The sequence below is a fragment of the Nomascus leucogenys genome, chromosome 12, assembly GCF_006542625.1.
Source record: "Nomascus leucogenys isolate Asia chromosome 12, Asia_NLE_v1, whole genome shotgun sequence".
NCBI lineage: Eukaryota > Metazoa > Chordata > Mammalia > Primates > Hylobatidae > Nomascus > Nomascus leucogenys.
In genome coordinates, this window is record NC_044392.1 from 56582375 (window position 1) to 56607949 (window position 25575).

Here is a 25575-nt window from a genome sequence, read left to right on the forward strand (position 1 = left end):
TCTCTCCATGTTAAGCATTAAAATATTTATTGCTCTTTATGTTGAACTGTGTGAAGGAATAGGAGATTAAAGCGAAAAGAAATGCTTTCTCATTTAAGAGGGGAAATGGAGCTCTATTAGTAAAAAGAGAACCTCAAGTTAAAAGAGACCACAATTGTTCAGAATCAGCCACTGAGATTTGGTAACAGCAAATCATGTTGTCTGTCCTCTGGTGTATGATTAGGACAGAAAGTTCTGGTTGGGCCAGTGACTGTGGAGATTTTGATGATGTGAAGAAGACAATAAGTTGGGCATTGTGTGAAAGGGAGGCAGCAGGACCTGGGCTTGTGCCCTTGTTGCCTTCTGTATGAAGCCAGGAAGATGGAGCTTGATGACATCTCCTAACAATACCCACATGCACATCTCTGTCATCCTTAAATCACTGAGTCTTGGACTTCAGGGTTTCCTTGTGCTGGTCCACAAGGGAACCAACCCACTCCACGGTTTTCTGCTTGGCTTCCTCCCAGCTGTAGAGCGGCTTATATGCCAGATCTCGCTGAGCCTTCTTGTAAGAGAAGGTGAACACACTATTTGATAATGTGACTGTGTGGCGGTTGAAGGGGGGTTGATAGGTGTAAATTGGGCTGAGTAGGAAACTCACTACTTCCAGCAGGAAGCCAATCCAGTACATCAGGGATAAAGGAAGGCTCCATCTGGAATCAAGGCGGAGGCCGAACTCTTTGCTCAGGATGTAATTAAGATTATCATAGCTTTGGTGAGGTGTGTCATCTGAGATGTAATAGAATTGACCTCGGACACTTGGGGCCTTCTTGGGGTCCCGCAGGGCCCTCAAGGCCAGAATGTGGGCCCAGGCCACGTTGCCAACATAGACTGGGTTGACTGTGGAGAACTTTCCAACACTTGACAGGATCCCATTGTTGTTCAGCGCCTCATTTATACTGGCAGAAAGGAATGGGCCTCCTTCCCCATAGATATACGTGGGTCTTAAGGCACAAGTGTACAAGGTATCACCATTTTTCAGAGTCCACCCATTAGCCGCCAGCACAGCCTTCTCAGCAAGCTTTTTGCTGTACGGGTATGGAGCGGGCCATGTGTTTTCCAGAGGCTCTTCTTCGTGGCCGTTCTGGATGATTTCCTTGTAGGAGTTGGGCCCGGCTACCTCTATGCTACTGGTGTAGATGAAGACTGGCACACTAGCTTGGACACAGGCCTCCAACAGTAGCTGGGTACCTGCCCACAAAGAGCATGATGTCAGTGTCAGGAAATATCCCAAAGGAGCTGCAACCACGTGCACAGATCCATGTGCCCCACCCCCCACTCCCAAGTGCAGTGGTTATAACAGACTCAGGGTGCATTCTTCTGTGGCTCTGACTGAGATTGGGTCATGATACAGCCATAGGAAAAACACAAAAATAAAAAGAAACTGACATTTAGGTTCCAGAAAGCAAGAATTTCTAGACTTTTGGGTTTCATGGACCTATGTTTTTGTGTGTGGGGTGTGTGTGTGTGTGTGTGTGTGTGTATATATGTATATGTATATATATATGTGTGTGTATGTGTGTATATATAATATATAATTATATATACACACACATGTATATATTATATAATATATATATTATATTTATATACTTTAATTTTGGAAAAGGACCTAGGGTAATCACTTTATTTTTTGCCAAGTAAGGATATTGAAAAAGTATGATTTGTCATCAATACAATTAAAGACAGATCATTTAAAATCTAAAAAATCAGGAAGCTATAATCTGAGAATATGAATAGTCCCAGTCAGTCCTTAGGCAAGAAAGGACAGTGGAAGAATTTGCTTTACACATACAAATTCACAGTTGAATATAGGCAATATACACTCTTAGATATACATAGAATTGCTGGTATTTTTCTCATTTTGCAATGGATTAATAAAACTCTGTCACAAAGACCATCCCTGGAGTCACTGAGCAAACAGTGGGTTGTGGGGAGATGCTGGAAACCCACACTTTTTCCTGATTGTGTGTTCCCTGGAAAAGCTGCTTCCAATTCTGGCTATGACTCTGTTACCCAGTTATATAAAGTGGGGGTGATAAACCTTCCTTTAAACCCTGCCCTGGCGTTTCCTGTGGCACCTGATGGAGGACTGGGCAGGGAGTGTGCCCTCTGCTGATAACACCTACACTGGGAAGACCTGTCAGCATCACCCGAGCTGTGTGGAAGCAAAGCTCATGGAGGTATCTGCAGTGTCTTCCCTTGAAGAAGGAAGGAATTTCTTAGGCAAAGGATCATTTTTATTTACTTATTTTGTATTCTTAGCCACTTTTAAAGTCTCTGTTCAATTTGAGTTTCTGGAGAGACAGCCTCATGAAATGGCCATCATTGTGAAGTATTTTCTAAGCCCGGGAGTGACAATGGTTTTAAGAAACAGATGCCTCTAACACTCCCCCTGTCATTGCTTATCCTCTGTTTTTGGGAGCTGTGGAAAGTCAAAATTAAAGCAAAAAACTGTTTACTCTTAGCACACTCCTTGAACTGTAGCAGTACTTAGGGGTATGGCTATGTAGAAACTGGAAAGGATTTTTGTTTGTTTTTTTAGACAGTGCTGGAGACTCAAAAGCAATTAGTTGCTTTATAAAAGGAGTTTGGGTAGACTGAATGTGGAGGGTCAGGCCAGCAGTGGGGTGCTGTGGTTTGAAGAGACTGGGCTCTGGGAATCAGAGGGTGAGACTGCATGGGCAAGATTCCTTAAAAAAAAGTGGATCAAATGAGGGTGCACTTTGGGCACCTGGCTGGAAATGGCTCTGTAATAGTAGATCCTGTGGTGAGCTGAAGAGATTGTATTCTGGACACTGGGAAACTCTTTTTGTTAAGAAAATATTGTGGGAAGGCATGTGCTGGATAATTCTGTCCTGACAGACCTCTGTGAACCAGCTTTGCTAGTTCTCTTGAGAGGACTTCTTCTTTGAGGTGGGCAGGAAGACTCTGAATGTTCTCATCAGCCTACATACAAGGTTCAAAATGATGACTATGGTGGCACCTGGAAGGTCTGATTCTGGCCCGGGGAGCCAAGGAGTAGCTGGATATCATGAGTTTGAAGTTGGAGTTTAGTTGACTTTTGATTGGGGCCACAGTAAAAAGAGCTTCCACAGCCTTTGGAGTCACACAGGAGTGAGTTTAAAGTCTAACTGTCCTACTTACTTACTTACCTGTGGGGCCTTGGACAAGTTACTTGCTGTCTCTCAGCTCTAGTTTTCTCATCTGAAAAACTGAGGTTACCAGCCTTGAACTCCCCAGTCAGTAGTGCTCAGCAAAGGCACTTGACCAAGAGCTCAGCAGGTGTTCAATGGAGTAACTTCTCTTCCCTTTCTTGTCCTTCTTTCTGATCCTCACTTAACCAACTTGCTTTATCTCTTCCCCAGGCTACTGTACCTTTCACATTGACATTCATGATGGACTGTCTGTGAGTGACACCAAAGACGTCAATGATACAGGCGGTGTGGATGACGACTGAGATATCCTGGCAGGCTCTCTTCAGGAATGGCTCATCCAGAATGTCTCCTTCCAGCACTGTCAGCTTGGTCTTGTTCTGGAGTTCTGTGTGAACACAGGTCAGGTCATTGGAAAGATTTCTGGATCTGGCTGGGAAGTTTTCTGATAAAGGCGATGTTACATAGGTGCTCAAGGACGGTTAGAGTATGGGTGTTAGAGTGGAGGGTGTACTACATTCTATAAAAGGAACAAGTAAACAAAAGCACAGAAATCAGCATGTGTAGCAGTTTATTGGGAAAGAGGACACATCTGTTTCTACCCCATCTTATTCCAGAAAAGTAATGTGAGCAGTGAATTGTCACACATCCCTGGAATATAAGCATTGCTAGAGTCATGGGAGACTTACCAAATTTTTTATGGAGAATAGAGTGATTGTGGAGAGTTGGGTATAAGAGGGAAAGTTTGAATTTAATTCTGTAGGTGATGAGGAATCATGTATAGAATTATGATTTTGGATTTTCGTACATTGATTTTGTATCCTGAGACTTTGCTGAAGTTGCTAATCACCTTAAGGAGATTTTGAGCTGAGACGATGGGGTTTTCTAGATATACAATCATGTCATCTGCAAACGGGGACAATTTGACTTCCTCTTTTCCTAATTGAATACGCTTTATTTCCTTCTCCTGCCTGATTGCTCTGGCCAGAACTTCCAGCACTATGTTGAATAGGAGCAGTGAGAGAGGGCATCCCTGTCTTGTGCCAGTTTTCAGAGGGAATGCTTCCAGTTTTTCCCATTCAGTATGATATTGGCTGTGGGTTTGTCATAGACAGCTCTTATTATTTTAAGATACGTCCCATCAATGCCTAATTTATTGAGAGTTTTTAGCATGAAGGTTGTTGAATTTTGTCAAAGGCCTTTTCTGCATCTATTGAGATAATCATGTGGTTTTTGTCTTTGGTTCTGTTTATATGGTGGATTACATTTATTGATTTGTGTATGTTGAACCAGCCTTGCATCCCAGGGATGAAGCCCACTTGATCATGGTGTATAAGCTTTTTGATGTGCTGCTGGATTCGGTTTGCCCGAATTTTATTGAGGATTTTTGCATCAATGTTCATCAAGGATATTGGTCTGAAATTCTCTTGTACACCAATCACAGACAAACAGAGAGCCAAATCATGAGTGAACTCCCATTCACAATTGCTTCAAAGAGAATAAAATACCTAGGAATCCAACTTACAAGGGATGTGAAGGACCTCTTCAAGGAGAACTACAAACCACTGCTCAATGAAATAAAAGAGGATACAAACAAATGGAAGAACATTCCATGCTCATGGGTTGGAAGAATCAATATCGTGAAAATGGCCATACTGCCCAAGGTAATTTATAGATTCGATGCCATCCCCATCAAGCTACCAATGACTTTCTTCACAGAATTGGAAAAAACTACTTTAAAGTTCATATGGAATCAAAAAAGAGCCCGCATCACCAAGTCAATCCTAAGCCAAAAGAACAAAGCTGGAGGTATCACACTACCTGACTTCAAACTATACTACAAGGCTACAGTAACCAAAACAGCATGGTACTGGTACCACAACAGAGACATAGATCAATGGAACAGAACAGAGCCCTCAGAAATGATGCCACATATCTACAACTATCTGATCTTTGACAAACCTGACAAAAACAAGAAATGGGGAAAGGATTTCCTATTTAATAAATGGTGCTGGGAAAACTGGCTAGCCATATGTAGAAAGCTGAAACTGGATCCCTTCCTTACACCTTATACAAAAATTAATTCAAGATGGACTAAAGACTTACATGTTAGACCTAAAACCATTAAAATCCTACAAGAAAACCTAGGCAATACCATTCAGGACATAGGCATGGGCAAGGACTTCATGTCTAAAACACCAAAAGCAATGGCAACAAAAGCCAAAATTGACAAATGGGATCTAATTAAACTAAAGAGTTTCTGCACAGCAAAAGAAACTACCATCAGAGTGAACAGGTAACCTACAGAATGGGAGAAAAATTTTGCAACCTACTCATCTGACAAAGGGCTAATATCCAGAATCTACGATGAACTCAAACAAATTTACAAGAAAAAAACAAACAATCCCATCAAAAAGTGGGCAAAGGATATGAACAGACACTTCTCAAAAGAAGACATTTATGCAGCCAGAAAACACATGAAGAAATGCTCATCATCACTTGCCATCAGAGAAATGCAAATCAAAACCACAGTGAGATACCATCTCACACCAGTTAGAATGGCCATCATTAAAAAATCAGGAAACAACAGGTGCTGGAGAGGATGTGGAGAAATAGGAACACTTTTACACTGTTGGTGGGACTGTAAACTAGTTCAGCCATTGTGGAAGTCAGTGTGGCGATTCCTCAGGGATCTAGAACTAGAAATACCATTTGACCCAGCCATCCCATTACTGGGTATATATCCAAAGGACTATAAATCATGCTGCTATAAAGACACAAGCACATGTATGTTTATTGCGGCACTATTCACAATAGCAAAGAGTTGGAACCAACCCAAATGTCCAACAACGATAGACTGGATTAAGAAAATGTGGCACATATACACCACAGAATACTATGCAGCCATAAAAAATGATGAGTTCATGTCCTTTGTAGGGACATGGATGAAACTGGAAAACATCATTCTCAGTAAACTATCGCAAGGACAAACAACCAAACACCGCATGTTCTCACTCATAGGTGAGAATTGAACAATGAGAACTCATGGACACAGGAAGGGGAACATCACACTCTGGGGACTGTTGTGGGGTGGGGGGAGGGGGGAGGGACAGCATTAGGAGATATACCTAATGCTAAAGGACGAGTTAATGAGTGCAGCAAAACAACATGGCACATGGATACATATGTAACAAACCTGCACATTGTGCACATGTACCCTAAAACCTAAAGTGTAATAATAAAAAATAAAAAATAAAAAAAAAGAATTATGATTTTGGGTCTCCAGCACCATGTTAAAGAAAAACCCTTATTTATGTTGGAATAAGTAGAGAAACAGGCCGGATGCAGTGGCTCATGCCTGTAATTCCAGCTCTTTGGGACTCTGAGGTGGTGAATCACTTGATTTCTGGAGGTGGAGGTCTGGCTGCAAAACATGGCAAAACCCCGTCTTTACTAAAACTACAAAAATTAGCTGGGCATGATGGTAAGTGCCTATAGTCCCAGCTAATCACAAACCTGAAGCAGGAAGATGGTTGGAGTCCGGGAGGCGGAAGTTGCAGTGAATTGAGATCATGCCACGGCATGCCAGCCTCAGTGGCAGAGAAAGACCCTGTCTCAAAATAATAATAATAATAATAATAATAATAATAATAATAATAATAAAAGAGAAACAGATGCAGAGTTGTGGCGTAGGAAGTTTACCTTGGCTTGAGGATATAAAACGGACTGGTATAGGGGAAATGAGAAAGCCAGGTGATCAAGAGATTAATCAGAATGTCTGTGCCAAAGTTTAGATGAGGACTGGAACCAGGGTCCAGCAGTGGAAGCAGAGAAGGGGAGAGATACACCAGGTTTGAATTTCAGACCTTACCTTGAAGGTCCTGGTACCTACTGGAGCTGAGATGAGAGGAAAAGGAGACAAAATCACCCCTACAGTTTCCTGCTTGGGCAACCGGGAGGAGAGTGGAGCCATTACTCAGGAATTGCAGATGGGCTTAAATGATGAATTTCATTGAGAAACTTTTATCAGATATCATAAAAAGCAGATAGCAATGCTGAAAATGAGTTAGCCACCGATGAACTAACATCTCAGCTGTCTAATGTCTAGCCAAGGGCAGCGGATGTAACATCCCTATCTTCAGGCTCCTCTGACATCCACAGGTAGTGATGCTGCCAGTAAAGTTGTCACCTGGAATTAGCCCACAAAATGAACACCATGCTACATGGAGGTCAGGTAAATACTCTACACTCATTTGTGCTTTATAATCTGCATATGGCTCACAGCTTGCTTATTTCCTTTTACAGCTATCTCATGAGGTAAGTATTCTGAGTCCCACTTTATTGGTGAGGAAACTGAGGCTCAGAGAGGTTAAGGGACAGATCTAAAGTCAATTTTCTAGTGAAGGCTCAAACCTGCCCATCCCATCTGCCATTTTTGTACCCTGTACCCCAGGTGCAGGAACAGCTGTTTAGAATCAACTTTTCTGAGAAAGAGTAAGAATAAGCCAGTTTAACTGAAAATGCCAACAGAGGCCAAAGAACAGTGACAGCAAAATTCAGAATGAAAAATTCAAGGCTGAAGAAATTCCTTCCTGGTTTACAGGCGGGACCATTTGCTCTCCTGATGCCTCTGCCTTGTTTTGTCTACTCCCAGCCCCTTCCCATTGTCAGGCAACTCCAAGAAGGCCCTGGAATGGTGGAGGCAGGGAAGAGGCTGCTGGGGAGGAGGCGGGTGTGAGCCCGAGAGTGGAATTTTCTCTGGTTGTATTTCCACCTCTACCTTTTCTGCTCCCTTCATCTGCTTCTCCTTTGCTGCTGACTTTAGACAGACTGGCTCAAAGGAATTGTCATTTCATAGCAGAAGTCCAAAGCCGATAGAAAATGACTCTTCCCCATTGAGTTCCCGGGGATCTAGAGAGACCAGAAAAGGGGACTTTTTTGATAGAGCCTTAGATCCCTCCTTCTCCAAGGCACTGTGGACTTGGCAAGTGTTTTATGTAGACTAAATGCAGTTGCTTTTGTGGTGTGTGTTGGGCTGGAGGGAGGCTCAGAGAAGCTGCTAGACAAACTACTGCTTAAGAGCACAGAAGCTGCACTAGACTGCCTGGATTCAAATCCAGCTTTGCCATAATCTAACTTGGGAGCTTCGACAAGTTGATTAACCTCTCTGTGCCTGTCTCCTCATCTAAAAAAAGGAGGATAATAATATTACCAATCTCATAGGGTTGTTATGTGGAGTAATGAGTCGGCACATGCAAAACCTTTAGCATGGTGCCTGGCACAGAAAGAACACTGAAAGGATTCTCTGTTTTTATCTCATACAGGCCCTGCCCATCCATTATGCCCCCTGCATTTTCACCATAGCGGAACTGTTCCTCTAGGCTGAGCATTGCTTTTTCCTGGTATCAGATGTTAGATTGTAAATATTGCTGAGACATAAGGATTACAAACATTTAATATTTGTCATGTGTTAATATCTGTTTATCAAAAACACCATTAGAAGAGAGAGCAGAGGAAATTGGACATTTAAAGAGGAGAGTGTCAAGGGGAGCTTCTGTGTGAACAGGGCAGGACCTTCTAGGCAGCCAAAACCTGCATGAAGACACATAGTTCCCCCAGTCCCCTGGGTTGGCAGGAAGACAAGGAATTGGTTTGGGGCACACAGAGAGGCAAAAGGAGAGACTGAAGACCCACCAAGGATTAGCCCAGGGGTCAAGTGATGAAGCCTCTGGAATGAAACTCTGATCTGAGCTCTGCTACACATTCATCAACAGTTCTTGGCAAGTCACTTTATGTTTCTGGAAATTGATGGGTTCATTGTCCAGTTGGAGGTGACCCCTTTTCTACCTTCCTCACAGAGTTATTTGCACAAAGAGTTACTACAGCAAATTCTGCAGTCAATTTCTTTGGGGTATTGAACAACAGAGACAAATGGTTTTTTTAAAAAAGGCTATATATGAGAAATATAAACGAGGCATGCCGGCCTCATATTGCCCCTTACTCTGTCTCTGCCCTGTGCTGTGCACTTGTGCATGCTCTCTTTCTCTCTTTCTCTCTCTCTCACTGATGATCTGTCTCACTTTCACTCTCTGTCTCTCGCTGATGCTCTCTCTCTCACACTATCTTTCTCATTCATTCTCTGTCTTTCTCATTCTGTCTCTGACTTTCTTTCCCCCTCATTTTCTTTCTCTCTGACACACACACACACACACACACACAATTACACACACATCTGTGCCTTCACTTCCTTTTATTTTGCCCTCACTAAAGATGCTAAGGAAGCTATAAAATGAAACAAAGTCTGGGGCAGTCTAGAGAGGCAGGACCCACTGGTGAGGTCTCCAGGTAAATGATGTCCTTTATGAATGTTGCACAGCAATCGCCAAGACAAAAAGCTTCGGAACATAAGAGTTGTAGACAAGAAAGAGAACTCATGTGTGATTTTCTAGAAGAGAAGAAAAGCAGCCTTGAGGCTGACATGGCTACCTCTCAAGTTCTGCGTCAGGGCCAGAATCCAGTCTCTGGACACCCCATCCAGTATCTTTCACACTATACCATTTTATTCTATTTCCTTTCTGATGACTTTGGATGTGTGATTGGCTTTCATTTGGCTACAACTTTCCTTAACTTGTTAGACAAGGTCAACCTCCCCACACCCAGGCAGAGTTTAAGATGGAGCCACAGACCCATGACTCAAGTTTACTTACTAGAAAATTCCTCTCTCAATTCTGGTCTGAAGGCCTTGTCCAAGGCCCTGATCTCCTTCAGTTCCTTCTCTTCCACTAACAGGCGGACGATCCTCTGACCCAGAAGCCCTCCTGCTCCTGTCACAAGGCAGCTCCAGCCCATCACGGCCAATCCAAAGTAGCAAGAAACACTTGCCAGGAAACAGAAGATGCTGGAGAGCAGATCTGATTCTAGCGTGACCCAGAAGAGGGCTAAAAACAGAGGTAAAATGGTTATACACTCATGCAGATGCCTTATTTTCCTCCACCCCATTTTTTACAAAAATTCCATGACCCCACTACTGCCAGTAGTAGTTGAAAGAAAAGGAAAAAGCTCTAACCGTAACTTAGATTGTTAAAAGCTGGACAGAGGAGTCCAAGTCCTTATTGCCTCATCCCTGGAGGAAGGACTGGAGCTTTATGCTCTGTGGCTTCTGGCTCAGCCCTTATCACCTTGAACTCCTGCCACATACTCATTTCTCCCTCCTCCTCCAGGATCCCTTTTCTCAGAATAATAGTGACCTTTAGGTTATATCTCTAATTCTTCCCAGGAACAGGAAGAGAAATCCAATCTTAAGGCCGCAGTGTGATAACGAGTCTTGGGTTTAGCCTTAACAGAACACTGGTCAGTTGATACCAGCTGTCTGGGATCCACAATCTGTGAACTTAAGCCAAACTGGGAGAAGTCTCCAAGTGCAATGTAAATGTTGTCCTTGTGCAGTAAATCCAACTGGAGGGAGATCTACATTAGCCCATTATCACCTCTCTGAGAGTGTCATTTGAAATGTCACTGCTGTCTTGCAAAGTTTAGCCATAAAAAATGATGAGTACATGTCCTTTGTAGGGACATGGATGAAACTGGAAACCATCATTCTCAGTAAACTATCGCAAGGACAAAAAACCAAACACCGCATGTTCTCACTCACAGGTGGGAATTGAACAATGAGAACTCATGGACACAGGAAGGGGAACATCATACTCTGGGGACTGTTGTGGGGTGGGGGGAGGGGGGAGGGACAGCATTAGGAGATATACCTAATGCTAAATGACGAGTTAATGGGTGCAGCAAAACAACATGGCACGTGGATACATATGTAACGAACCTGCACATTGTGCACATGTACCCTAAAACATAAAGTATAATAATAATAATAAGAAGAAGAATAAAAGAAATTTACAATGGTGACAGCTCCAATCACTAAGTTTTATGTGAGGTGACTTTCTTTTCCACCCAATATATCCAAAATCTCAATTGCAATTTTTTCCTGGAGAGCTCTGGGTTCCTAATGGAAGAACCTCATTGAAGGAAAGGTATCTAGTGATAACAAATTAATTATATGGCCTGTACTACAAGTGTGGGGATTTGTAGTTGTATGCCCAATGACTCTAATCATAGATATTTGCATTTATCTTACATTTTTGGCTGCAAAACCATTCTTAGCAAATTGTTGAACTGAAGATGCTGTGAATGCTTCTGAAACCTATGCCCCAGTCTGCCCAAACATCACTGCCATAAACTCCCCAAGACACTTTTCTCTACTTAAAACAATAGAGATGTAGTTTACACGCATTACAAGGCCCAGATCTTAAGCGTTCAGTGTACACTTAAGTGTTCAGTGTCAATGAACCTTGACAGTTATATACGTCCATGTAATTACCACCAAAAAGAAGATATAAGCCATTTCCTTCACTCCAGAAAGTTTTATCTGCCTATTCTTAGTCAATTCCCTGCCCTTCCTGCAATTTACCTGGTAGGCAATTACTTTCTGATTTTTATTCCCACAGAGTTCCCACTTTATTCTTATATTTTCCTAATTTTGTCTTCTAAGATCTTTGTGATTCTGGATATATATTTAAATATAAAATCATTCTGAACCGAAGTTTTGTTTGTGGAGTATAGAAAATTGACCACTGATTGTTTCTATTGTTTGTTCATTTTTCTATTTCATGATTTTCATTATTTTTATTATTGGCTTACATTTATTAACTTTGGGTTTATTTTACTCTTCCTTTTCAGGGTTCTTATGATAAAAGCACAGATAATTGACTTTACTCCTTTGCTCATTTCCACCATAGGCATTTAAAGTTGTAAATTTCTTTCTAAACACTATGTCAGCTGTATCCAACATTTTGATGCATTGGGTTATCATTATTCAGTTACTGATGTTTTGAATTTTTTCTTGTGATGTCTTCTTTGACCCAAGTGTTATTGAGAAGCATGTTGCATGTTTTCTAAAATTGGGGATTTTCTTATTGTTATGGATTTCTAATTAAATACTATTGTGGCCAGAGCATATACTCTGTATGATTTTGATTCTTGGATATATATTGAGATTTGTTTTATGGTCCAGCATATGGTCTATGTTGGTGAAAATGCCATAAGCACTTCAAAAGAATGCTTTCTGAAGTTGTTGGAAGTCATACTCTACAAATGATTTAGCTTGACTCCCCATTCTGGGTCTTGACTTTCTCCCATGTTGTAGACATTCAACTTCTACTTGGAACCTGGCTGCCAATGCTTCAAACCCACTTGCCTAGGAAAGGTTAGTCCTATGATGCAAGATGTAGCAGCTTGTCCTCTGAAGCTCTCAGAACTAGATACAGGCCCTGGGTCTTGCTGAGACTTGTGGAGCACTATCTGAAATCACCCAGGTGCATCACACAACTTTGCCTGCCATATCAGATGCTGGAGTGCACCTTATAGACCCCCATCACCTTCAGGGTGGGACCAAATGTTCCTTCAGCCGTTGAGAGTTCTGGAGGCTCTTAGAGTTCAGGCAGTGTCTCTTGGAGTCTGAGTGGAAGCAATAACTGTAAGCTTTTTTTAAACCAATAAATATTTTGCTTTCTTTAGGAAAGTGAGCAGTAGGACAAAGAGCAAGGCTTCTGGGGGCCACACTACCAACTTTCTGTTTTTAAACAGCTTTACTGAGGTATAATTGACATATTATAACATTCCCCTGTTTTAAGTGTACAGTTGAATTATTTTTAGTAAAATTTTAGACTTGTGTGACCATCGTCACAATCCTGTTTTGGAACATTTCTGTCTTTCCTAAGAAATCCCTCATGCTCATCATTTGCCACCTCTTATTCCCAACTCCCCAGCTCTAGGCAGCCCCTATGACTTCCTGACTCCACAGATTTGATTTTCTGGACACCATATAACTAGAATCATGCAATATGTGGTCTTTTGCATCTGCCTCCTTTCACTTAGGTTAATATGCTTATGTGGTTCATCTATGTGAACCACACGTATCAATATTTCATTCCTTTTAGGTGGCAAATTCTATTAAATTGTAGGGATGGCTGCCATCAGTTTATTCATTTATCAGTTGATAGATATTTATGTGTTTCCACTTTTTTTTTTTTTGAGATGGAGTGTCGTTCTGCCACCAGGCTGAGTGCAGTAGCACAGTCTGGGCTCACTGCAACCCCCGCCTCCTGGGTTCAAGCGATTCTCCTGCCTCAGCCTCCCGAGTAGCTGGGACTACAGGTGCATGCCACCATGTCCAGCTAATTTTTGTATCTTTAGGAGAGACAAGGTCTCACCATGTTGGCCAGGATGGTCTCAATCTCTTGACCTCATGATCCGCTCACCTTGGCCTCCCAAAGTGCATTATGGATAAAGCTGCTATGAATATTCACATTCATGTGTTGTGTAGACATACATTTTTATTTCTTTAGGGTAGACAGGAGTAAAACTGCTAGGTCATATGGTAAGTGCATCTTTAATGTTTTAAGGAACTGCCAAAATGTTTTTGAACATGGCTGCCTGTCCCATCAACAATGCATGAGTATTTCAATTTTCCCACATCATTGTGCTTTCACTTCCTCCAATTGTTATTGTCTTTTCTTTTTTTTAGTTTAGCATTCTAGTGGGTAAGAAGTGGTGTCACATTGTAGTTTTAATTTGCATTTCCCTGCTGACTGATGATGCTGACCATCTTTTCTGTACTTTATTGGCCATTCCTACACCTTTTTGGTGAAATGATTATTCAAATACCTTGCTCATTTTAAAATTGGGTTATTTATCTTTTTGTTGTTTAGTTGTGAGTGCATTTTACATTCTGGATATGAGTCCTTTATCAAATATATGATTTAAATTTTTTTCCTCCAGTCTGTGGCTTATCTTTTCACTTTCTTATTGATGTCTTTTAACATGCAAACATTTTTAGTTTTGATCATGTCTCATTTTTCAACTTTTTTCCTTCTACCAGGAAAATTTGGGCTTTTGCCTAATTCAGTGTCATGAATGTATTAATCTCTGTTTTTTTCAAGAAGTGTATAGTTTAGCCCTTACATTTAGGCCTATAATCCATGTTGAAGGAATTTTTGCTTATGTGTGAGTTAATGGCCTAAATTGGTATGACCAATTGATTTTGACAAAAGTAAATTCAATGGAAAAAATGATAGTCTTTTATACATGTGATCCTGAGACAACGAAATTGTCCTCCACATGCTCAGAGAAGGTCAGCATGCTGTGTAAAGTGTTGTCCATCTGAGTTACCACCTATTGGCATCAGAGTTTGTAAAGAATTTCTCAATATGATGATCACGGGTTAAATAATATGCTGTATTAGGAAAACTCACAAAGATTACTGATCAGCAAAAGAATAGGCAGCATGATTTCCCCATCCTCCTATCTTATGCTGATGCATAAATTGTTAGGAAATTGCTGGGCTAACAATGTGAGTCTTCATTCCAGTGTAGGAACACTAATCTCCCTTATTATAACTTTTTATGATGTAAGCACAAGGACACAGCTTTATCAAGGGAGGAACACAGGCTGTTGGCGTGAAACAGTCTGGATTTAGGTGCCAGCTATTCACAAGATTGTCTGGGAAAATCAGCTACCCAGCACCTAGAGTCCTTGGGACTCATGCAAAGAGTTTCCCTTTTCTTAGGGGAGAAGCGACCCATTCTACAGGGAGCGATATAGTAGGCACAGTCCGTCATGCTGGGAAAAGGAAAATCCATCTTCTTGTCCAGATTATTAAAATTCTGGGTTACTTTAGGATAATTACACCCCCTGTGCTAGTCCTAGAGAGGTCAATTTGTACGTGAGAAGCATAGAATAATTTTTAAAGGCACAGGACTAGATGAAATAAGCTAAGGTAATAATATTCATGGATAAAAGGAAAAGTTTCCAGACTGAATCCTGGAATAGATATATCAACATTTAGAGGTTGAAAAGAGGAGGAGGGGCCAGCTAAAGATACTGAGTAGAAGTTGGTGGAAAGAGGAAAGTTAGGAGGGGATGGCATTGTAAAAGTCAACTGGAGAAAGTGTTTCAAGAGGAGTGTGGTCCACTAAGATGGATGCTGCTGATGCATCAAATACAATAGGAAGAGAATTGACCATTGGTTTTGGCAACATCCTAAGTAATTTGGTAAGAGCAATTTCCTCGAATATTTGGGTTGAAAGTTCAACTGGAAAGTACAACCCACAACTCATCTGTGCTTTGAGGAGTAGAAGGAAAAAGTGAAGAGAGTGATCATTAAAAAAAAATACCTGTTTATCAATAATTTGTGCCATGAAGATCTCAGTAGAAAGGTGTTACAGCCAGTGGAGTTGAGAGTTCATTTTTGTTGTGTTGTCTTAAAACTGGACTACTCCTTTATTGATCCTTAGCACCATGTACAGAGTAGATGTTCAAAATTTGTTGAGTGTTTGACTAAATAAAATGTCTATGTCTCATACATCTTTTTATTACCATGAGAATTTTCACAACATCTGACATATAATAGGAACTTAATAAATGTTTATTTAATAAATGAATGGAAAGATGAATGAACAATCAAGGACTCTAGAATGTCTTAGTGCTTTTGAAACATAGTGCTTATGAACTAATACATAAAAGGAAATAGAAGAGAACAGTGACCACAAAAATGAAAATACTGGAAAGTTTCTCATACTAATGACAGATTGGGACCATTGCCCAGGCCAAAGCTGTTTGCCAAGGAGAAGCAATTTTCTTCTCATTCAGAGGATGGATATGAGTAGATTCCCAGGTATTTGAAGTGTATTTGAAGAGCCAGTTGTCAGAAGTAAGGAAGAATGGGCCATTCCCCCCACCACAGAGGTAGAGCTGGGGCCAGAGTTTTTGGTTTATATGAGCTCAACTTTGCTGTCTTTCCCAGAAGGCCTTCGAAGTGAGGATGGAGAAGGGTTTAGTAAAATCTCATTTCCATTTTCTACTTACTACGCTGTCTGCCAATTATCTTGGTGGGAGAGGTTACATAGATGCCATTCAGCCAGGTGCTCCAGAGGCTGACAATAATGGTATGATAGGCAGCCTCTAAGGTGGCGCCATTGATCTCTACCTCCTGGTATTCATGCCCTGAATTTGTTCTTTTTACTTAGTCTTACTTTGGCTATGCAGGCTCTTGTTTGATTTCATATGAATTTTAGGATGGTTTTCTCTAGTTCTGTGAACAATAATGGTGCTATCTTGATGAGAATTGCATTTAATTTGTAGATTGCTTTTGGCAGTCTACAATTTTTTCACAATGTTGATTCTACCCATTCATGAGCATGGGATGTGTTCCCATTTGTTTGTGTCATCTATGATTTCTTTCAGCAGTGTTTTGTAGTTTTCCTTGTGGAGGTCTTTTGCCTACTTGGTTAGGTATATTCCTAAGTATTTTATTATTATTATTATTTTGCAGCTATTGTAAAAGGGGTTCAGTTCTCGATTTGGTTCTCAGTTTGGTAGCTGTTAATATATAGCAGAGCTACTGATTTGTGTACATTAATTTTGTATCCTGAAATTTTGCTGAATTCAGCAACTGATAAAAGGACAAGTTCTTTTATAATTTTCTTAAATTTATTTGAGATTTGTCAGTTCTAGGAGCTTTCTGGAGGAATCTTTAGGGTTTTGTAGATATACAATCATATTGTCAGCAAACAGTGACAGTTTGACTTCCTCTTTACCGATCTGGATGCCCTTTCTTTCTTTCTGTTGTCTGATTGCTCTTGCTAGGACTTCCAGTACTGTGTTGAATAGAAGTGGTGAGAGTGGGCATCCTTGTCATGTTCCAGTTCTCAGAGGGAATGCTTTCAACTTTTCCCCATTCAGTATTTTGTTGGCTTTGGATTTGTCATAGATGGCTTTTATTACATTGAGGTATGTTGCTTGTATGCCAATTTTGCTGAGGGTTTTAGTCATAAAGGGATGTTGAATTTTGTCAAACGCTTTTTTTGTGTTTGTTGAAATGATCACGTGATTTTTTTGTTTTTAATTCTGTTTATATGGTATATCACATTTATCGACTTGTGTATGTTCAACCATCCCTGCAACCTTGGTATAAAATGCACTTGACCATGGCAGATTATCTTTTTGATATGCTGTTAGATTCAGTTAGCTAATATGTTGTGAAGGATTTTTGCATCTATGTTCATCAGGGATATTGCTCTGTAGTTTTCTTTTTTTTGTCTTGTTCTTTCCTGGTTTTGGTATTAGGGTGATACTAGCTTCATAGAATGGTTTAGGGAGGATTCCCTGTTTCTCAATCTTGTGGAATAATGTCAGTAGGATTGGTACCAATTCTTTGAATGTCTGGTAGAAATGCATTGTGAATCCGTCTGGTCTTGGACTTTTTTTGTTGATAATATTTTTATTACCTTTTCATCCTCACTGCTTGTTATTTGTCTGTTCACGGTTTCGAATTCTTCCTGATTTAAGCTAGGATGGTTGTATCTTTCCGGGAATTTATCCGTCTCCTCTAGCTTTTTCAGTTTATGCACATAAAGTGTTCATAGTAGCCTTGAATAATCTTTTGTATTTCCGTGGTGTTGGTTGTAATATCTCCTGTTTTGTTTCTAGTTGAACTTATTTGGCTCTCTTCCTGGTTAATCTTGCTAATGGTCTATCAGTTTTATTTATCTTTTAAAAGATCCACCTTTTTGTTTTATCATTTCTATTTTTTTTTGTTTCAATTTCATTTAGTTCTGCTCTGATCTTGTTTTTTTTCTTTCTTCTGCTGGGTTTGGGTTTGGTTTGCTCTTGTTTCTCTAGTTCCATGGTTATGACCTTAGATTATCTATTTGTGCTCTTTCAGATTTTTGATGTAGGCATTTAAGGCTATGAACTTTCTTTTTAGCACTGCCTTTGCTGTATCCCAGAAGTTTTGGTATGTTATGCCACTATTATCATTTAGTTTGAAGAATTTTTTAATTTTTATCTTGATTTCATTGTTGACCCAATGATCACTCAGGAGCAGGTTATTTAATTTCCATGTAGTTGCTTGGTTTTGAAGGTTCCTTTTGAAGTTTATTTCCAATTTTAGTCCACTGTGGTCTGAGAGTGTACTTGATATAATCTGAATTTTCTTAAATTTATTGAGATTTGTTTTTTATTGTATTTTTGTTTTATAGGTCCTGTGAGATTTATGCTTTAAAGAGGTTCTGTTTAGATGTATTTTCAGGATTTGCTTTAAGATTTAGAGCTTCTTTTACCAGTTTTTGTAGTGGTGGCTTGGTAGTGGTGAATTCTCTCCGCATTTATTTGTCAGAAAAAGATTGTATCTTTCCTTTATTTATGAAGCTTAGTTTTGCTGGATACAAAATTCTTGGCTGATAATTCTGTTGTTTAAGGAGGCTGATGATAGGGCCCCAATCCCTTCTGCTGAGAAATCTGCTGTTAATCTGATAGGTTTTCCTTTATGGGTTTTGCCTATAAGGAAAAAACACCTGGTGCTTTTTGACTCACAGCTCTTAAGATTCTTTCCTTCGTCTTGACTTTAGATAACCTAATGACAGTGTGCCTAGGCAATGATCTTTCTGCAATGAATTTCCCAGGTGTTCTTTGAGTTTCTTGTATTTGAATGTCTAGGTGTCTAGCAAGGCCAGGAACGTTTTCCTCTATTATTCCCCCAAATAAGTTTTCCAAGCTTTTAGATTTCTCTTCTTTTTCAGGAATGACAGTTATTCTTAGGTTTGGTCATTTAATGTAATCACCAACTTCTTGGAGGCTTTGTTCATTTTCTAAATTCTTTTTTCTTTGTCATTATTAGATAGGGTTAATTCTAAAACCTTGTCTTTGAGCTCTGAAGTTCTTTCTTCTGCTTGTTCAATTCTATTGCTGAGACTTGCCAGTATATTTTGCATTTCTCTAAGTGTGTCTTTTATTTCCTGAAGTTGTGATTGTTTTTTATTTATGCTATATATTTTACTGGAGACTCTTCCCCTCATATCTTGTATCATTTTTTTTATTTCCTTAAATTGGACTTCACCTTTCTCTGATGCCTCCTTGATTAGCATAATAAACAACCTTCTGAATTCTTTTTCAGGTAAATCAGGGATTTCTTCTTGGTTCGGATCCATTGCTCATGAGCTGGTATGATTTTTTGAGGGGGGGGTTGTTAAAAACCTTGTTTTGTCATATTACTAGGATTGTTATTCTGGTTCCTTCTCATTTGGGTAGGCTATGTCAGAGGGAAGATCTGGGGCTCAAGGCTGCTGTTCAGATTCTCTGTCCCACAGAGTGTTCCCTTGATGTATATTCTCCCCCTTTTCCTAGGGATGTGGCTTCCTGAAAGCTGAACAATAGTGACTGTTATTTCTCTTCTGGATCTAGCTACCCAGCAGGGCCACTAGACTCTGGGCTGGTACTTGGGGTTGTTTGCACAGAGTCCTGTGACGTGAACCATCTTCAGATCTCTCAGCTGTGGATACCAGCACCTGCTCTGGTGGAGGTAGCAGGAGAGTGAAATGGACTATGTGAGGGTTCTTAGTTTTGGTTGTTTAATGCACTGTTTTTGTGTGGCTTGGCCTCTTGCCAAGAGGTAGCACTTTCAAGAGAGCACCAGCTGTGGTAGTATAGGGAGGATCAGGCAGTGGGAAGGGCCCTAGAACTCCCAAGAAAATATGCCCTTTGTCTTCAACTACCAGGGTAGGTAGGGAAGGACCATCAGGTGGGGGCAGGGTTAGGCATGTTTGAGCTCAGACTCTCTTTGGGCCGGCTTGTTGCAGCTGCTGGACTATAGGGCTGTGGTTCCCAGGTCAATGGAGTTATGTTCCCAGGAGGATTATGACTGCCTCTGCTACATCATGCAGGTTCTCAGAGAAATGGGGGAAATCTAGCAATCACAGGCCTCACCCAGCTCCCACACAACCCAAAAAGCTGGTCTCACTCCCACCACATCCCCACCCCAACATCACTGAGTTTGTTTTCAGGCAGTGTGTCAGCAGAGCTGAGACCCTGCACCAGGCTACCAGCCTCCCAGCTGAGAAAGTAAGCCGGGTTTCCACACCTTCCTGCCTGTTGAGTCTGCACATCAGATGCACACCCTCCTTTGAGTTTATTTGTTTGGAATTGTTACAAAAGTCAACTGAAGGTTTCCTTCTCCCGTAGTCTTTTCCCACTTCCTCTGGCAGCCCTTCCCAAGGACCCTTGTGAGACAAGTCAGAAATGGCTTCCCTGGGGACGCAGAGAGTCCACAGGGCTTTTCCCACTGCTTCCTCTACCCCTGTATTTTGCTCACTCTCTAAACTGACTCAGCTCCAGGTAAGATCAAATCCTTCTCCTATGATCTAGACCTTCAGGTTCTCTACTGAGGGTGTGTGTTTGGGCGCATATGATCACCCTTTTCTCACTTTCACATCTTGGGCACTCAGAGTATTTGGGCTCTCTTCTGAGTTCTGCAGGAGCAATCTGCTTCCTTCAGAGAGTCTGTGGGTTCTCTCAGCTTTCCTGGTATATTCCTGCAGTAGTTCTGGAGCAGAAGTTCACGATGCAAGTTTCCACATGCTGTTCTGTCCATTCAAGTGGGAGGAGCAATTTAGTCCTACCTCCTATTGGCCATTTTCCCTCCACTCCAGACATTTATTTTAAGGAATAATTAGTTAATATCAGACCAAGAGGTCATATGGGATATCTCTTTGCACATAAAAAGCTCTACATAAGAGCTCTAATATACTAATTGATCCCTTTACTATGTATCAGGAGCTTTACTATGTTATCTCATTTAATTTCTTAAATGGACTTTATTTTCTATAATATTTTACCTTCACAACAAAACTGAGGGAAAATGCAGTGAGTTTTCATGTACTCCCTACCCCCACACATACATAGCCTCCCCCACTATCAACAGCCTGCACCAGAATGAAACCTTTGGTACAATCAACTGACCTGCATTGATACATCTTTGTCACTCAAAGTCCACAGTTTACTCTTGGTCTTGCACATTCTCTGAGTTTTGACAGTTGTATAAAGACCTGTAACCACCATTATAGTATCATATGCCCTAAAAATCCTCTGTGCTCTGCCTATTCATCCCTCTGTTCACCCTGACTCCAACAGCCATTGACCTTTGTACTGTCTCCAAGGATTTTTCTTTTCCAGAATGTATATATTTGGAGTAACACTGCATGTAGCCGGTCCATATTGGCTTCTTGCATTTAGTAAAATACATTTAAGTTTCCTCCATGTCTTTTTATGGCTTGATAGCATCTTTCTTTTTTTTAAGCACTGAATTATATTCCATTGTCTGGATGTACCATAGTTTATTTATCCATTCACCTACTGAAGGACAATTTGGCTGCTTCCAAGTTTTGATAATCATGAATAAAACTGCTATAAAGATCTAATCTAAAAGTAGGCTTTGGTGTGGAAATAGATTTCCAAATTATTTGTGTAAATGCAGTGGAGCATGATTGCTGGATCACATGGTAAGAATATATTTAGTTTTATAAGAAACTGCCAAACTGTCTTACAAAGCATCTGTACCATTACAAAGTGTCTGTGCCTTACAAAGTATCTGTACTTACAAAGTGTACCAAAGTGTCTTGTACCTTACAAAGTGTGCAAGATTGCTGGATCATATGGTAAGAATATATTTAGTTTTATAAGAAACTGCCAAACTGCCTTACAAAGTGTCTGTACCATTTTGCATCCCACTAGCAATGGATGAGCATTCTTGATGCTCCACATTCTTGCTAGCATTTGGTGTTGTCAGTGTTGTGGATTTTGCCATTCTAATGGGTGTGCAGTGTTATCTCATTTTTGTTTTAGTTTGCAATTCTCTAATAGCATATGATGTTGAATATCTTTTCATATGCTTTTTTGTAATCAATATATGTTCTTTTGTTAGGTGTCTGTTCAGGTGTTTTGCCATCTTTAGATCAGATTGCATTCCAAATGTAAGACATTTTTAGGAGTTAAGAGATTGCTTCTGAGATTTCATATGCATCTCTTCAGTTTACTGTGGGCATTCCCTTTTCCATGTTTCTGAGCAATAGAGAACGGCCTTTTGGCATTATCTTGATAACATTCTGGCTCATTTCCCTTATAATTTTGGATCTAGCCCTCTGAGCCCAGACAAACTTAAAAAATTACACGTGTGTATCCGGGAGCACAGCTGTTACCAGGTAGATGCACACAGAGAACTTCTACTAAATTCTCTTATAAAGTAAGCTAACATCATTGTCTGTATACCACATTGCTTTAATACCATAAGCTCGTGTGATTTGTTTCACTCTTACCCCAAACCTGTCTGTAATGTCTCCCACAAGTCCTCAGCTGATGATTTCAGGGTTGAAGAGATGACCTTAAGCAGACAATTATGCCTGCTTGAAGTACCTGTAATAAAGGAAACTTTGGGAAATTTTGCAGTGTGATCACTAGCCAACATGAAAGCATGAAAAAAAATTGACTTACGAGACTGCGACTGGGTGTTTGGAGTGGTGGATGTTATCCTACTTACGTTTTCTATAATTTCAAGTTTTATCTTCAAGGGTTTATTTATTTGTTTACTTAACCACACAAAAAACTTAATACTGGGATGTTCTTATCTTTTTCTGATGTGAGGAGAATCATGAGACCGTAGTTATAAACTTAACACAAATGGAACGAGGCTGAGAAAGTGGTATCTGACAAAGAGTTCTATGATCTAGAAGTGAAATTCCAGAGAGTAAAGTTTTAGAAAGGGCACCAAGTCCCACTGTCTCTGTGGCTGATGGAGGACAAGGGTATGAGGGCTGGGGAACAGGCCAGAAGAGAGCAAAGCCTGCCTAGGTTTGGTCATATGCTAGTGAGTCAGCTTTTTCATGAGTTTGCCCACTGTCTGAGGCAAACTTGGGGACCCCTGGGTAAGAGAAGATTTCTTAGACTTAAATCTCTGCCGTTAGTTTAGCTCTTTAGTACTTTATTGAGAAAGCCTCCGTCTATCCACTAAAACTATCCAATGTGACCAAAATAAAGGTTTCTCCTTTCTCATTTACTGTGGAAGAACTGGACTAGTCAATACTACTTTGTTTCCAGGGTCCCTAAATCTCTTATCTGAAAACTCTCTTCGTGCTACTTTTCTTGGAGGTCAGTGCATTGCACAGAATAACATTAGCCAATGGGTCATAAAATCCTGTAACATCCTAGGTCATGAGAATGAATATGTTAGGCTTTCTTTTGCCTCTCTGTTCTGTCTTGTCTCTGGCCTTGGCAGTGTGACTCAAAGTAAGAGATATTCCCAAAGTCCATTGCAGCAGTGCATGAGTTAGCCTTACCAAGATCACCCTTGTGCCGTATTCTTTCTTGATCTCATGAAACTGTATGGTCCGAAGGTGTTACCTCCAAATTCATATGTTGAAACTTAATTGCCAATGTGATAGTATTTAGAGCTGGGGTCATTAGGAAGTGATTAACATATGACAAGGCCCTCATGAATGGAATTAGTGACCTTATAAAAGGGCTTGAGGGAACTAGGTGGCCCCTTCCATTTCTCTGCCACTTGAGGACACAGTGTCCATCTCCTGCAGAGGATGCAGCAACAAGAAGCCATCTTGGAAGGAGACTCTGGGCTTTTACCAGACTTACCAGCTTCCAAAATGTGAGACATAAGTTTCTGTTGTTTATAAATGATCTGATCTCATATATTTTGTTATACTAGCACAAACAGACTAAATCATGAAGCTTCCATTTTTTACAAGTCACATGTTGCTATGCAAATCAGGGTATTGAAGGTCATCTACAAGGCCCATGGTCATCTAGGTCTCCTGTCCCATAATGCAACTGTGACTTGCTGTGTCATCCAGACAGTCATCCCTAGGTATGTGCTTTCTTAGTATGTCCCTAAACTTTCAGCACAAGCACTCCATCCTGGCTGCCAGATTAAAGACCTCTCCTTGACCTCAGATTATCAATCCACCAATGCAGCAGCCAATTTGACACCTGAGTAAAAAGTTAAGGCCTAACACTGGGATCATGATCGATTTCCCTTTTCTTTTTATCAACCCATTAACAATTACATCTAATTTAGCCTTCTGAGCCCCTTTTCAATGACCATGATTCTCCAAAGTATCCGCTGCTCTTCCAAGTATTCTAACAACACCTGCTTTTTTTCTTTTCATCTGATTTCTCTATCCTGCACTATTTAATAGATAGTATGATTTTTGTTGGGGCATATTTTATAAGTATAGCTCTTCTGTCTACAGTGCAAGCTTCCACAGTTATTTCATAGATATATATAGGATGTGCAAAATTTTATAATCCACTGGCTGTTTCAGTCATTTCTGATCTGCCCTTTTATGATCTTTTGTTCTGAGAAGAATCAAAGGGTCTTCTTTGAGTCACACACTTTATGAACTTTTTTTTTTTTAAAGGGACTGCTGATTTGAAAGTTTGGGTGTTCACTTCTCCTCAATTCTGGGTTCTGAATTGCAGTTATAGGCAAGCAGGTTGTATGACCTTACTTCATTTTCCCTTTTCTAAATATGTGGGTGGTGGACATCCTATACATATATTTGGGTTAAGCAAATAATCCTTAAAAGTTATTACCAGAGAGACTGCTGTGGGACTGCATTCTCTTTTGGTGTTTTCCATGCTAAAGTTCCTTTGACCCAGCCCTTGGCTCTGTGGGTTAATCTGGGCAAAAGTGGACCTGTATTATGGCGTGGTTTCATGCAGGAAAGTGGCCAGTCAAGGAATGATAGAAGATTTTTCAGGTCTATTGGCTTAGGTAATGAACCATTCTGCTGGGTTCCATCCTAACTCACTGTTTTTCTCCTCTGACTGCTATAATTCTCCAGATGTGCTGATGCAGTTTGATCCAGCTTTGTCTTCCTGGATTAATTTATTTAATAAATATGTATGGGGCCCTCTATGATATTGGACATGATTCTAGGCTTTTTGGAACGTAGCAGGAAACAAGACAGTCTAAGGTCCCTATGCAGGTACAGATAAACAATAAAGTAGACAACTGATAAGTTAGTTGCAGGTTGTGGTAACAGATAGGAGGGGATAAACAGTGTGATGTGATGAGTGAAGCAGATTGTTTTTGGGAGAGGATGGTCAGGGACCTCTCATCTCATCAGGGCGGTGACAGTTCAGCTGAGATCTACATGTCAACAGAGAGCCAACCATGAGAAGGTAAGGAACACCATTTTATGTAAAGGGAATGATAAATGTGAAGATCCAGAGGAAAGAAAGTTTTGATTGTTTATGGAATAGAAGGGAGGCCAATCTGGCTGTGGCATTATGAGTAAAACAGAGAGTGATGAGGAAATGTGTTGGAAGGATGAGCAGATCATGCAGTGCCTGCGAGAGCGAGAGATCAGTTTAGGGTGTATAGCAAGTGGAATGGGAAGGTACAGAAAGGTTTTAAATAGGTGAGATGTAGGATTTGATTTTACTTTTAAAAACTCTCTCAGGCTGTTGTATGGAG

General features: G+C 40.5%; 1 protein-coding gene and 1 long non-coding RNA gene across 3 annotated transcripts in view; one reads left to right on the forward strand and one right to left on the reverse strand.

Moving 5' to 3' along the window:
* HSD3B2 (hydroxy-delta-5-steroid dehydrogenase, 3 beta- and steroid delta-isomerase 2) lies at positions 1-10532 on the reverse strand. 2 transcript variants are annotated; one of them, XM_003268061.2, is made up of 4 exons: positions 10373-10532; positions 9902-10132; positions 3418-3582; positions 1-1230 (listed from the first exon to the last, which is right to left on the reverse strand). In XM_003268061.2, exons 2-4 carry the CDS (start codon positions 10041-10043, stop codon positions 419-421), a joined length of 1119 nt encoding a protein of 372 aa, XP_003268109.1. In that variant the 5' UTR covers positions 10044-10132; positions 10373-10532; the 3' UTR covers positions 1-418. The 2 variants fall into 2 exon arrangements, with proteins under 2 accessions (XP_003268109.1, XP_003268108.1); XM_003268060.2 differs by lacking the exon at positions 10373-10532 and adding an exon at positions 10261-10341.
* The window catches only part of LOC115837644, a 19397-nt gene continuing 3880 nt past the window's right edge, over positions 10059-25575 (forward strand). Inside the window, exon 1 of the long non-coding RNA XR_004032682.1 lies at positions 10059-10144. This is a non-coding gene — a long non-coding RNA (uncharacterized LOC115837644). The remainder of the gene's footprint in view (positions 10145-25575) is intronic.